The following is a 13,361-nucleotide window of genomic DNA, read 5'->3' on the forward strand; positions in this document are numbered from 1 at the left end:
AGGAAGTATTGATTTTATCTTAATGCAGTGTGAAAATTGTGCCTTTTGCATGCTGTATACTTTAATATCCCACCTGTGAAGGAAAACTGAGGCCTGCTTGGGCCTGCCTTTCTCATTAGTTACTCATTCTTTACACCATGAATTCATAAAAAGCTTTCTTAGGATTTTTTTTTGTTACGAAAAACTGCTCAAGATTGTCATCAATGTATCTTCTGCAAAGTATTCTCTGACTTTCTCGTAGCAAAAAGGATATCCTTGCCGCTAATTTCATCATCCATGAAATCCACTGTAGCAGAAACATTGAAGTGTGCCGCTACTGCGGCGAGTCAGTCCCGAAGTCTGAGATGAAGAATCACATTGAGTCTGAACACATGCAGGTGAGAAACAAATTTCTCCTCTAAAATTAACGACTTCTGCAGCAGTTAATCTAACGAGGTCTGTTTATTTTAGGTTACCTGCAAGTGTAGGATGAAGATGGAAAACAGTCTCTTGAGGGATCATGAGGTTGGTGGACTTTGTATTATTATATACTAGGTATTCATTGTTTGTAGATACTTATTATCTGTAGATATCTACATAGAGAGATTATTTATATTATTGAAAGAAACTCTCCAGTATTTGCAAGCACTGATTCTGGAGACTTTCTGTGAGCCAATACCCGGATTCCAGCCTGTGATTTATGCAGCCTTTTTATTGAACCACACTTCCCAAATTCACGCCTTCTGAGAGGAGGTGGTTGGAAACTAAAATAGGACGTGGTGGGATTTTTGAGTTTCTGAATCCAGTTGGCTGCTGTCACAGGCAATCTTGTAAATGTTAGTACCTTCCCTTCCAGTGGGCTCCTTTAAAGCCAGCTCTGGAAGTGCCACTGAAGCCTGCTTATTGCTGAGGATAAAGGGATTTTCTTTGAAGATAACGTCCAGTTCACAACCCTGGAAGCAGTTTATCTTGCATGTTTGTGTGTGGTGCTTTCAGTTTTGTTTGTAAAGTAAATGATGATGTATTATTGCAGCATCTGCAATTATAATGTGCATTTAACCCTCGCTGAAGGACAGCTTACCCGCCACTCAGTGTAAAGAGCACATGCAAGCAATTCCTGTTGAGCAGTAAGTGAGCTGTAAATCTGTTCCCTAACAGAACACACACAAGCATGCTTTTTAGCAGGACTCCATGAAATGGGATTAGTACTGGATCTCAAGGCCCTATCTAAAGCTGACTTCAAAACGCACTGTGTGAATCTGCTGACCAAGAGTTAGAGATTTTAAAAAAAAATAAATAATGTTCTGAGTGTTTGGAGAGCTGCTGCTGGCATGTTTATGACTATGCAGGTTATAGAACACATTGTTCTTGGATTTCTCACATAGTGTCTTATTTCAGGCTATCCTTTAGTGTCGCTTTGGGTCTGCCTAAAGAAACAATAGACAGCTCAGCTCTCAAGCAAGCTGAGAACCTCCCTCCACATTTGCCTCGGTCTTCCGTATGTGAAGAATAATCCCTCTTTCTCTTTTTGCAGGCATCGGCGTGCCCGCTGCGTCCTGCCCTCTGCCAGTACTGCGACATCCAGCTTCCCTTTGACAAGCTCCATGACCACGAAATTTATTGCGGAGCTCGGACCGAGGCGTGTGGTGCCTGCGGTCGTAACGTCATGGTGAAAGATCTGAAAGAGCATCCTCGAGTCTGCAGGGAAGAGGTGAAACGAGGAAGAGGGCACCGGACAGCACCTCGCTTTGAGGGTGAGGATGCAGATTTGTGTGCCCTTCGAGACATCAGAAACCGGCTGAGATCAGGTAACTATGCTGGGCCTTTGCAGAGGAGGCCTAAGGTGCTAGAAAAGCAGATTTATAGCAGCTGCGTTTGAGACAAAACCCTTAAGGATGTCAGCAGAAGAAATCTTTCAGCAGTACAGAGAAATTAGAAGCGAGATGAAGAGAAATAACTGGCTTCTAGTTTGGTGTTTGACAGCTGGCCCAAGTACGAGGTTTTCCAATTGTTTTCTGTGAAAATATTGAATGCTGAAAGCTCCAGAAGGAGCTCTGAGAAGGACTAGCTCACCATGGCATAGAACCACAGAGGTGTAAGCTAGCTAAAGAGAGGGCTGCAGAGGTTCCTGGTGTGAAAGCCTAGTCCACTGCCTCTTCTTTTGTCTCAAAGTACCTAGCTGAAAAATGAAATTGGAGTTGTTTGCTCATGGCAAATTCCGTTTCTGTTTAGCAGCTGCACTCCTTTTGACTTGACTTCAGGTAGGTAAGAGCTGGCTGTGCTGTGTGTTTCCACAGTAACCTCCTGTTTGGACGTAGCTGAGACTGACCAAAGCCTCTGCTCTTTCCTAAGCCTCTAATCTCTTACCTCCACGTGCAGGGAGTCATGTCGCCTGTAAGACGCAGCCTTTCCACGAGCTCTCGGCTGAATCCGTGCTCTCCTTCACGCTGTGTGCCGCTCAGAGGATTTAACGCTGCACAACACTAAATTACAGTCTCAGCTGTAGAAGACTGTCCAGCTTGTAGAAATAACCTCTGGACTTAGATAATAAAACTTAATAATCTGGAGAGCTGTAACTCACAGGCTGCTTACGCTAACTTTGAAAGAGTGCTCACAAGTAGTATTTTTATGCACATATACTTTAAAATTCTCACATAATCAGTACAAATGAAATACCAGAGGGATCTGAAATGGGGCAGCATGGCTGAGGAGCGCTCAGCCTGTCTTTTGGCACCATTGATTGACTCTTGGGCCCTGTTCTGGAGCCCTGATTTTCTTTTCGGTGTAGCTTTCCTACCAAAAACCATTCCATGCTTTTCTTCTGTACATGTATAATTTCCCCACTGTTGTCAAACGTAATATTGTTACAAGGAATTGACTTTCCCATTGATAACACTGAAAAAAACAAAGCTAAAGTGTTTCAGCCTTGTAAAAGGCATGAGACTGCAGTATGTAAAAACTGGACCTTACTCACCGTGTAGGTCATGGAAGGTTCCTCAGTGAATTTTTAAAGCTCCCAAGAAACTTTAAGTTCAAGCTTGTGGAGTAAGAGGAACAACTTCCTTAATTTTCTCCTTTTTAGCTTGTTATGAACAAAAATAGGATGGCTATTTTCCTTCTTCCTCCTGAATGTGATACAGGGGTTCTTCTAGGCTTTGAAACGCTGAGCTCCGTGAGCATCCACATGCGGGACCTTCGGGGTTGAGTTATTCTAATGTCCTTGAGGGAACTGCTTGTTTCAGGCTTAACGTTCTCTCAAACTTACGATATTTATCTTTTGAAGAGCATGAACTGGAGCAGTTGGAGAGAAATGAAAACAATCATTCTTCATTTTACGACGAATGGAACGCTGATTTAGACTACGTGCTGGCCCTTAGCCTCCAGAGTGAGAATAATCCTCCTGATAATGCTGCAGCTGAAATGTCCAGTGACTTCTGGGAGAACTGCTACACCAAAGAGTCTGTGCCATCTGCCTGTCTTAATGAAACAGACAAGTCAAATATCTTCTCCTGTGACTCTTCAGGGTCTTTTAGCACATCAAACTACAGAAAAAGTAAGTATAAACGCTGTTGTGGTGTTTTGTTGTATGTTTTTCCTTAAAGCTTGGGGGAAGGGAGAAGGAAAAAGAGGATTCATGGACTGGGTATGTCACAGATGATCTAGGTATTTTAAAATGTTGGAATTGATCTGTTTGAGATTCCCTCTAAATCATTTTTAGATAATTAATGCCCAGCAGATTAGACTCTCCATGAATACATTCTTCCTTCCTTTCTGAAACTGTCTCAAACCTTAGCAATGTTAGTGTTTAAAAGATTCTTTCAAAGAGATATTGCTAAAGCAGCACAGCAAGGGAAGAAGAAATAAAATCTGTAGTGAATCTCTGAGCTTAGGATCTGGTGAGAGCTTTCTACCAATTGAGTAGGTGACAATTTTCTTGTGGAAATAAGTGTGATAGGAAGGGAGGATCTGGGCGAGAGCAAAGAACCTGTTTATTTTGAGAGGAGAAGCAGCACCGAAGGATTTATTGAAGGCAGTAATTGGCTTTCTGACAAGACCATTCGATATATCTTGGACCCCAAAACACTGTTCTCGCCCTGGGTGCTATGCATTTGCTTCTGTGAACTTCAGTGAGCAGGACTACAGCAACTGTTCCCTTTGCATTCACTGTGGTTGCTGTCCTGCAGCACGGAGGAGTCTGTCGCGTAGGAATTTTAAAGATCCAGTCCAACCGCGCTGAACTCCTCCAAGGTGGAAGACGTAACTTTTCTGTACTTTTCAGACAATGAGATCATCATGTTGCCGTGTGAATTCTGCGAGGAGCTCTGCCCCGCCGAAGATCTGATTCTTCACCAGGTTTAGTACTTTCTTTAGTCCTTTCAGTCTGTCTGTGCTCAACAGGAGAGCTCATTTTTTTTTTCCCATGTTGCTTATGTAACAGACAGGTTGTAACCCTGCAAGTGCCTTCGCCTCATTTAGTAAAAGAAGTTCTCCAAATCCACGAGGATATGATGGTCTGCGTGCTGCTGGGTCCAAGAGCTGGAGATCTCTCTCTTCATCCCAGCCCCGAGCTGTCCAGGCAGAAGGAGACGTTTTGATTCCGTGTGAATTTTGTGGCATCCAGCTGGAGGAGGAGACGCTCTTTCATCATCAGGTACGGAACAGGACTTGATCTGTTGTGTCACACCAGTTGTTGAAGAACTGGGCCGGGTCCTGCGGCCTCTTGTTGTGGCATGTTTGAGGAATGCAAGCGATTGTCCCTTGCGTCAGATCTTCCTAAACAAAGCCTCTTGGGTCCCATCTAAAATGCTGCAGTGTGCTGAGGCTCTGACTGAAAAAATAACAATTCTTTTCAAAGCTTTTGAAGCTAAACAAAAGGCCCCAAAATGGCACAATAGAAATGTTTGAATTGCATGAAAAAGTTGTGTTGAAAGCAGGATGTGTGAATCATGGCTAAGGAGGAGGAGGAGCCCAACCTGTGGAGGTAAGAGAGGAAGTAGGCACCACAGGTGACACATCTAGGAGATGGAGGAATGTCTCAGAGGGGAGATGTGAAGAGAAAGAAATGTGTAAGAAGGGAGATGTGTAAGAATGTGAATAAGAGAGAAGCAGTGGATTTATGAAGTGACAGGCGCTGTAGAGTGCGTGCGAGGGTGTTCCAGCTCTTCTGTCACTGCTGCCTGATACTTCTAATGTGGAAAGAACATCAGGTCTTGGTGCTGCTGGAGGTGTTACTGCACTGATGGCACCGATACCAGGTTGGTATGGGGAGCTGACCAGAACTGTTGTGTCGGTACTTGCGGGCTGCTTTCCCTGGCTTTGCAGGGTTGTTCTTAGGTGTGAGTGGCAGAGAGTGTGTAGTTGTTGGCAGGCTGGCAGCGAGGCCCCACGTACAGGCAGGCGTTGTGCCAGGGGAGTTTTAGATCGACTATTAAGAAAAAATTCTTTACTGGAAGAGTGGTGAAGCATTGGAACAGACTACCTGGGGCAGTGGTGGAGCCACCATCCCTAGGGGTGTTCAAAAAATGTCTCATCATGGCACTTCAAGACATGGTTTAGTGGTCATGGTAGTGTTGGGTTGATGGTTGGACCTGTTGATCTTGGAGGTCTTTTCCAACCTTAACGGTTCTGTTCTATGAGCTCTGATAGCTGGTGATTGCTCCTAAGCTCTGTGTAAGAGAAAACATGGGTGTTAGTGTTAGTGAGCTTTACCTGCCACTTTCTCAAAGCCATTCCCTGTTAACCTGACTGTGTCTGAGGGGTGATGCTCCACAGTGCTTTCACAGGAGTAAGTCTCAACAAGCTGTCGGTTAAATGGTCAAATGTATGTTTTGCTGTAGCTCCACTGTGACCTGCGCCCCGCCAGCCCTGCAGCCAGCTTTCCATCTCGGCAACCACTGTCTCCTCAAGCCAACCGAGAGAAGAGACAATCACCAGAACTGCCTCGGAGACGACTCAGGCACCAAGGTGTGGGCAAAACGCAGGCTTACACATGCTCCTGTCCTTTCCCTCTGCAGGAAGATTGTGCATATTCTGAGCAGAATAGATGTTGTTACCCTCTTCCATCTCCAAAATTTAAAAATCTTCAATCCCCTACCATTAGTCTAGTTTTATGCAAGAAATAACAAATTACTGAAACTCAGTATCCTCAAAGATACTGGTTATGAAACTATGTGCTGCTGGAGAGGAAATTAGGTCTAGTTTTGTTATCCCAATGGCTCATGCTGCATTTACTGTTCCTATTAAGTGCTGTATTCTTGTCTCCTCAGGAGATGTTTCTCCTGGGCGCACAGAAGGCTTTGGGCAGCAGAGGCTCAACTATCTCGCCCAAGGGACCAAGTCACTAAATAATACAGCAAACACCCAGAATGCACCGTCATCCTCTTCGGCAAGAGCTGGCAACGCTCCCTCCTTGAGAGAGAAGCCCAGGAAGGCGGCTGGCAGCGAGGGAAGAGGGAGGCCCAGAGGTGCAGGCGGATTCGCAGGTGGGACGGCGCCACGTGCGAGGCCTCCTGCTCAGGACTTTGGTTCAGAAGCCTTCACATCCATCTTCTCCAAAACTTCTCCAGCCCAACCAAGGTAACGCCTTTGTCTTCTGTTTCCATCAGCTGTGCTGGGCCTGCCCTAAGGGGTCAGGGAGCTGTGGCGCTGTAGGAGCAAGCTTCGGGCATTCTGATCCTCAGATGGCAGCAACCTGACAGTGACAAATCCCGTCCAGTCCCCACGTTGCTTCCTTATGGTGCCAGTCTGGATTCCCTCGTATTTGCCTGTGGCTGAAAGGTTTTCACCCCGTTTAATTTGGCTGGTGCTTACCTGAGTTTCAGACAGCAAATTTTAGGCTTTTATGTCAAAGTAGAATGGACAAAATGGTCACTGGGGAAGGAAGAAAAAAAAAAAAGTAGAACGCCTTGTCATCTGTCGCTTATAGCCTCTCAGCTTTTCTCTTTGCTCGTGGAATAGGATCTGGTTCTTCTGCTACCCTGGGTCAGGGTTCAGGAGAAACACGAAGGGCTTCTCCCTCAACCTTCCACTGTTCCCCTGGTGTGAAGGGCCCATGTTTATGAAGCAGTAAGAGCAGTGACAGGGGTGGGCTTGCTTCCTCTGAGAGTGTTCCCGCTCCTCTTCTCTAGCACCAACACCAGAGGAGGAAGGAGCCTCAGGATGTCAGACGTTCCCATTGGCTTCAGCCGCAGGAGGACCAAGGTGAGGCAGCAGCGCAGCGCTCCGCTCCCTGGTGGGTGCAGGCTGGGCGGCTCTGCTCAGGGCTCTCAGGGCAGGGCCTGGCTGCTGCCCCTGTGGGGTTTTGCCGGGACAAGGAGCTGACCTTCTAGTCCTTCCTGCTTCAGCAAGGCTTTTATCAATTCCTTCTTATCAAGTGCTCTTTGAAAACAGCTTTTTTTACTTTTTTTTTTCTTCCTCTTCCCTCGAGGCAAAAGCCCAGAGCCCAGCATCTGGACATCCAGAGGAGAAGTGATCCACCTTGTTTACTGCTCGACACGCTGCGACTATGGTACTCATTTATCTGAGCGCGAGTAAATTCTTATATTGCTGTGTCATCATAGACTTTCTACAAATCTAAATTTTTGTAGGCAGCGATCCTTTTATATCTATCTGTATTTTTAACGTGTGAGAGTCCACTACAGGTTTGTATGTCTGTAAGCTGTACTAGCAGCAGCCCAAGGCAGCAAATTTGCGTCTGCCTTGGGAAGCACCAGCATCACGTCCCTGTTCTGGCTCCTTGGGACACCTACTGCCAGAGAATCGGTGACGTGCTGAGCTTCAAGCGCCTGTCTTGCTGTGCTTGTGTGGGTCATTATTCTCAGAACACCACCAACACATGCAAACCGGCAGCAAGTGCTCAGCCGGGACACGGCTCCGGGGAGATGTGGGCCTTGTACCGGTGCCACAGGGAGCCCCCAGCACATGGAGAGGGGGATTGTCACTGTCAGCCCAGGGCTGTCTTGTAAAATGCTTTTTAATGCTGTAATCGTCCAGGCTTTTTAAATCCCTTTTAATAAATTCTGTCTAATGCTGTGGAGGTAAAGATCTATGCCCTCGAGTGATGCGAGGTCACAAGCGCCCTGTGAGGGTTCGGTTCCTGCCTCACGCCTGGCCTTGCCCGATTCACAGCCTGTGAGCATCGTTAATTTATTGTGTTCCGCTGTTACTACCTGCCTTAGGTCTTGGTAATTTGCTTTACGAGCGCTGCTGGCATCCCTTGTCCTTCAGGTAACGCCAAAGCTGGAGCAAGCAGATCTTAGATAATGACTATGGGCATCAGCTTAATTAACGGGCCAGCACAGATGCTATTAGCAGGGCTAATTAGCTGGTCACCCTCCTAGGGCAGGGCTGGGACCAGTGGCCCTGGCTCAGCCCTGTCCCCTGTGGAAGACTAATGAGGGCTGAAGTGCTTTTGCTTCTAAAATGAAGACATTTTACAGCTGCTTCTTCCACCAAATGTAAGCGTTTATTTATACAAGAAAAGCAGGATAAAGGTGTTTAGAAACAGGCGCTGGTGTTTCTGGGGAAAATTGCTCTGGCAAGAGAAGGGAAGCTAAGCTGGCTCGTCTCGGGCATGAAGGTTAACGGGACGCCTCGGTTCTGGAAGTGTTAGTATGAAAAAGAACTACCAAGCTGACACCGGGTCTGAGGCTGCGTTAGTCCTCAGGCATGAGAAATACCGCACTTTCCCTTTTGTAAAAACTATTTACATTCCTGTTACCAGTAAATACAAATTACAGTGTATAATTAACCCAGCATCGTGGGATTTTAAAAGCAGATGACCTCCAGCTTCACCTCTGGCTGTTCACATCCTCTGCAGGAGTGCAACTTCGGCAGCAGAGAATTTCTTTCCTTAGTTTCCAGCCCCAAAGAAGGACACGATACATCTCACGGGATGTTAAGAATCTCCTTTATGCAAGTGTACACTCTATGGCCAAGAGCACTTAACAGGTTAACGCCGTGAACGGTACCGAGATGGACACACACCAAGCTAGAACTAATACCCAGCTCCGAAGTTTTGCCATTGTTTAGTATAATTTTACATTCTGAATGAATATATATTTAAAAAATAAAATAACTCACAAACCGATCTTCGCTTTGACAAACAAGCCTATTACAGACAATGTCAAGTTCATTTAAAGCACGAGGAATTAATGATGATTAGAAAAGCTTTAATTAAAAGGCCATTGGAGCTACAGTTGAGCCACTGCAGCACTTCCTTCAGAGTAACATAAAAAACAACAAAAGCCCAGCTGCCCCCCCACCTCATTCTCTTGCAGGGCTCACACCATTCTTCAGAAGAAAACAGAGTAGATGAAGGTTATTTATTGGCGTGACATTTTTCCTGTATAAGAAGCTTCATTTACACAGCGAGGTGTAAACGGCATCGGCTAAAAGTTTGTTATTTGTAATCATAAATAATCCATTGTAATAAATACGTAATAAAGTAACTTTACAGCAGGATGTGCAGGGCCCGGATACAGATACATCCCTCTCGGACGGGAGAAGACAGACATCGGCAGCAGCGGTTTTGCTCGTGGCTGTAATCCCTCACTGGCACACGGGGTCCCAGAGCCCCCTGGGGCCACCTAGAGCATCAGGGGCTTGAAAAGGGGCGATTTAAACCTGATACAAACCCACGATCCCCTCGCCAGGAAGAAATCACAGATGTTTTTGCCGTCAGCAAGGGCAGCTCTGCTCCAAAATTCAGCTCCTGTTGGGGAGCGCAGGGGCCTGGTGGGACAAAACCAGCTGCGAGCCATCGCTCCTGCTCAGTTTTCCCCTCGGTCTTTGTAAACTCCGTGTGTGTCAGCGCTTACTCCGAGCAAGTTCTCAGCTACATCTATGCTTCTACCAGGAAACGGACAAGATTTCAGAGTAAATATTCTTCCTACATGGATCTGTTCCTTTGAAAGGGCAAGATAATAGAGAAGGGCAACACAGCTTTCCTAACCACGGGATCTGGAGACTCCATCTGCCAACAACTACCTCTACAACTGTCGCACACAGTTTCCCATTCGCTCACAGGAGGACAAGAATATACACACTTGTTTAGGCTTTTCTCTCTTACTCACATTTTATCTTGCAAGCACCACGCGCTCATCGTTCCGAATATTCACAATAATATACAATAAATACAGCTTTTTCAATTTTCCCGTTACCACTGACGAGCTGAATTAGCGTGTGCCCTTGTCAGAAGAGCCACACAACCCCGACCTTGGGGTACAGTCACCCGCACCCCGCCGCGGACCTCTCCTGCAGCCCACGCGCACTGAGCGCACCCGGAGGGAAAAATTGCACCCGCGGAGCTCGGCGCTGGCACTTCTCTGACAGGTAGCACCGAGCCGCGGCAGCGATCACAGTCTGTTCTCTTCGCTTCTTCAGCACGCGGGTAATTCGCGTTTGTGCTGGGTTTTAAGTGATTAAACAAAGCAACGTCGCGCTTTTCAAGGTGCCCGGTACCAGGCAACCAGGCAACTGGTTTTTTTATACGAGAAAAGGAAGATACACGTGTTGATGTGCTGTTTGGAAATCACCCCAGGGTGTGTTTCACGACAGACAAAAGTTAAACCTAGAGAATCGTCCTCTCTCTCTCCCCATAGTCTGCGATTATTTCTCCGCAGAAAATAGAAGTTTTATCTCCAAACATGTAATTTTCTGCCTTCCTCCCACCTCATGGATGTCACATTTCTCAGATAATTTGATCTAAGAGCATTTTTGAGTACAAAAATGAGTTACAGGTGTTTAACCCCACACCAGTTCTTCTGAAAGCTTCTCCAGAAATACGAGAAAGTCACAGGTTATAAGCTGGAACTGTGGTATCTTACACCGTACAGAGAGAAGCCGTTTTGTTTCTGCTGATATTTTAATTACAATAAATTATTTTCTTACTAAGCAAAGCAGACATTCAAGAACATCCAGGGCAAGAACCCAACTGAATTATGGCCCTTTCACTGTTCTTTCAATTGCAAATCTCCCTCATCAAAAGTGTCCAGCTGAAACCCCCGCTACCTGCAGTGCCTCCCCACGTGCACGCTTTCAATTTAAAAAGTTGCAAGAAAACAGTGGAAACATAAACATGCAGTTTGGCAGCGGATTTTCTGCTCTAAAACTCAGGCAAGTGCTAGAAATCCTGCATGACATCCGCCTGCGACGGAAGAGGCACCGTGCTCCGTTCTCACAGCGATTCCCTCCCTGCACCCGATTCTTTCCCATTTTTGTACTCAAAAGTATTTCAGGGGAGAGCGATCTACGAGCCTTCGCCTCCGAGTGCTCCCCGACTCGGAATGCCCTCGCTCTCATTGTGTTCGTGTGGGTAAATATCGTTCTAAATTACAAAATTAGAAATGTACATGTTTCAAGGTTTTTCAAAATTAAATTATACACAAACCGGTCTTTTACTAAACTATCCTACAAATATTCCACAAACAAGGCAGCAAAAGAACCAGTCCACCACAAAGTCTACGAATACAAAATGTTAAGTCTTCCAGTAATTATCGTAACGGGAACGAAAGTTCGGAAAATAAATTAACCTCCACCTCTTCACATAGCATTAAACCAGGAGGTATTTTTATGCAAATCGAAAGGTTTGCAAACGATCCCAACGATCACCTTGAGGCAGCGCCGCCTCCCCTCAGCCGCTGAGCGGGTCCTCTCGGTAGTGGATGGCGTAGCGGAGCTTCTCCAGCATGATGTCCAGCGAGGAGTACTGAGGAAGTTTGATCATGAACATGCATGTCTCGACGCGGATGTACCGAGAGTCTGGAGAACCTGCAGGGAGGAAGCACCAGGACGGGGCTGAAGCGGCCCGAAGATGCTTCTTGCCTTGTTCTGAAAAAGCCTCCTGCCCCCACGCCCCCCTCTTTGAGAAGTATCAAAACAAAAAACCTCCTTCCTGTGTCTTAAACTCTGCCGTGCTTCTCCAGGAGTCCTCAGGCCAGGATTTTTCTGATAGTCCAATTGTTTTAAAATTATACGAGACAAATATTACACCAGGTCTCTTACCGTCTCTGGAGGCCAACGTTTTATGTGTTCTAAAAACCAGTTCCCTTGCTTAGCTACAGCTATAACCACCCGCCTCTCCTTTGTCATTCTTTCTGCATTAAATACTTGTTTAAATTCCAAGAAGGGGGAACCGAAAGCCAGAATCACAACTCAAGCAGAGCTGATCTGCTTCGCAAACGCACCTGCGGCTCCATCAGGGGGCGCGATTTTCATGGGATATGGTGGGACGTGAGCGGTGTCGGGGCCTCCATCCTTGCAGGGGCAGGTGAAGGGGATCCGCTCCTGGTTACAGGCGAACTTGATGAACTTGCAGAGCTCCTCCTGAGTGAACATCTCAAGTGCGCTCCAGAAAAACTCGATGTGCTGATCCGTTTCCATCAAGCCCACCTGGTACATGGTGTGTGCCTAAGGGAAGGGAAAGCGAGATGTTCCCCTGCCACTTCCTTTTCCCTTTGGAACACATTGAGAAGACAGAAAGGGAGGTGGCCACCCCTCTCTACCCAGGCCTTCCTGCCTTTTCAAAACTCAGCCGGGGCAGAGTGTTACCACACCTGGGTTTGTATCTCTTGAGCCCGTCGGCTTCTGTCACAGGTCTGTGTCCCCACCCAGATGTAGCTTTTTTGATTAATTTGCAGGGCTGAGGCAGCTCAGTGTCGCTGCTGCTTAAGGCAAACACAGACCAACGCTAGTAACACCTGTACTTGGGCATATCATTCACCTTCTGACACAAAAGAATGGTTCTTTTGGAGATAATTCTTATGGTAACGAAATGAAAGTATTTAGAAGCTGAAGCTGTCTGTTACGGATTCATTTTAGATATTCAGAAACCACTTGCAATTCAAAATGAGGGCAATGGCTCTTCCAGCACCTTAGCTCAAGCGGCAAATTTTGAAAAAAGCTCAAGAAAATATAGCGACAGATTTAAAATTCGATGTTAAAAAGAAAACTCATCATTCCTCTCTGGAACAAGATCCAGTAAAATCTTAAAAGAGTTCCCTGAGGGCAGAGGAGGGTGAATCCAAGAACAGACCAGGGTTCCACAAGGACCGTCCTGGCTCTCTCAGAGCAGAAGGTTCTCCCCTAACACCCTCTGCGTGGGAGGGTCCTCTCCTCCACGTGCCAGACAGGGAAGTTCTGCCAGAGAAGCTGCGGTTCTTCACACCTTGAGGAACTCCAGGTTAATGTAGGGAAGCCCACACGTCCTCAGCTCCATCTCCAGCGGGGTCAGCGTAGTGAGGAGCTGCAGGGGGATGATGGACCCGAGCCCAGCGCGCACGGCCGTCATGCACTCCGGTGTCTGCAGCTCACGCATCCTCAAGCTCCGGATTGCGGTTGCATAAACATCCTTGTTCTCCCACCTGCAAGGAAAAGAAAAAAAA

General features: G+C 46.6%; 2 protein-coding genes across 2 annotated transcripts in view; one reads left to right on the plus strand and one right to left on the minus strand.

Annotated features, from left to right (window-relative positions):
- Positions 1 to 241: 241 nt before the first annotated feature.
- TRAFD1 (TRAF-type zinc finger domain containing 1) lies at positions 242 to 7,502 on the plus strand (the record flags this gene model as incomplete). The annotated part of the gene is given in 9 exon segments (XM_009868322.1): positions 242 to 377; positions 451 to 504; positions 1,514 to 1,917; positions 3,258 to 3,532; positions 4,560 to 4,630; positions 5,817 to 5,943; positions 6,246 to 6,461; positions 7,107 to 7,179; positions 7,406 to 7,502. Coding segments are annotated over 9 exon segments (1,453 nt in total), but the record flags the coding sequence as incomplete, so codon positions are not given.
- Positions 7,503 to 11,279: 3,777 nt separating this feature from the next.
- The window catches only part of HECTD4 (HECT domain containing E3 ubiquitin protein ligase 4), a 57,243-nt gene continuing 55,161 nt past the window's right edge, over positions 11,280 to 13,361 (minus strand). The window contains 3 exon segments of the mRNA XM_009868321.1: positions 11,280 to 11,748; positions 12,165 to 12,387; positions 13,145 to 13,340. Of these exon segments, the coding sequence (XP_009866623.1) occupies positions 11,612 to 11,748; positions 12,165 to 12,387; positions 13,145 to 13,340 (556 nt within the window). The 3' untranslated portion in view covers positions 11,280 to 11,611.

The sequence above is a fragment of the Apaloderma vittatum genome, unplaced genomic scaffold, assembly GCF_000703405.1.
Source record: "Apaloderma vittatum isolate BGI_N311 unplaced genomic scaffold, ASM70340v1 scaffold14084, whole genome shotgun sequence".
Lineage (NCBI taxonomy): Eukaryota > Metazoa > Chordata > Aves > Trogoniformes > Trogonidae > Apaloderma > Apaloderma vittatum.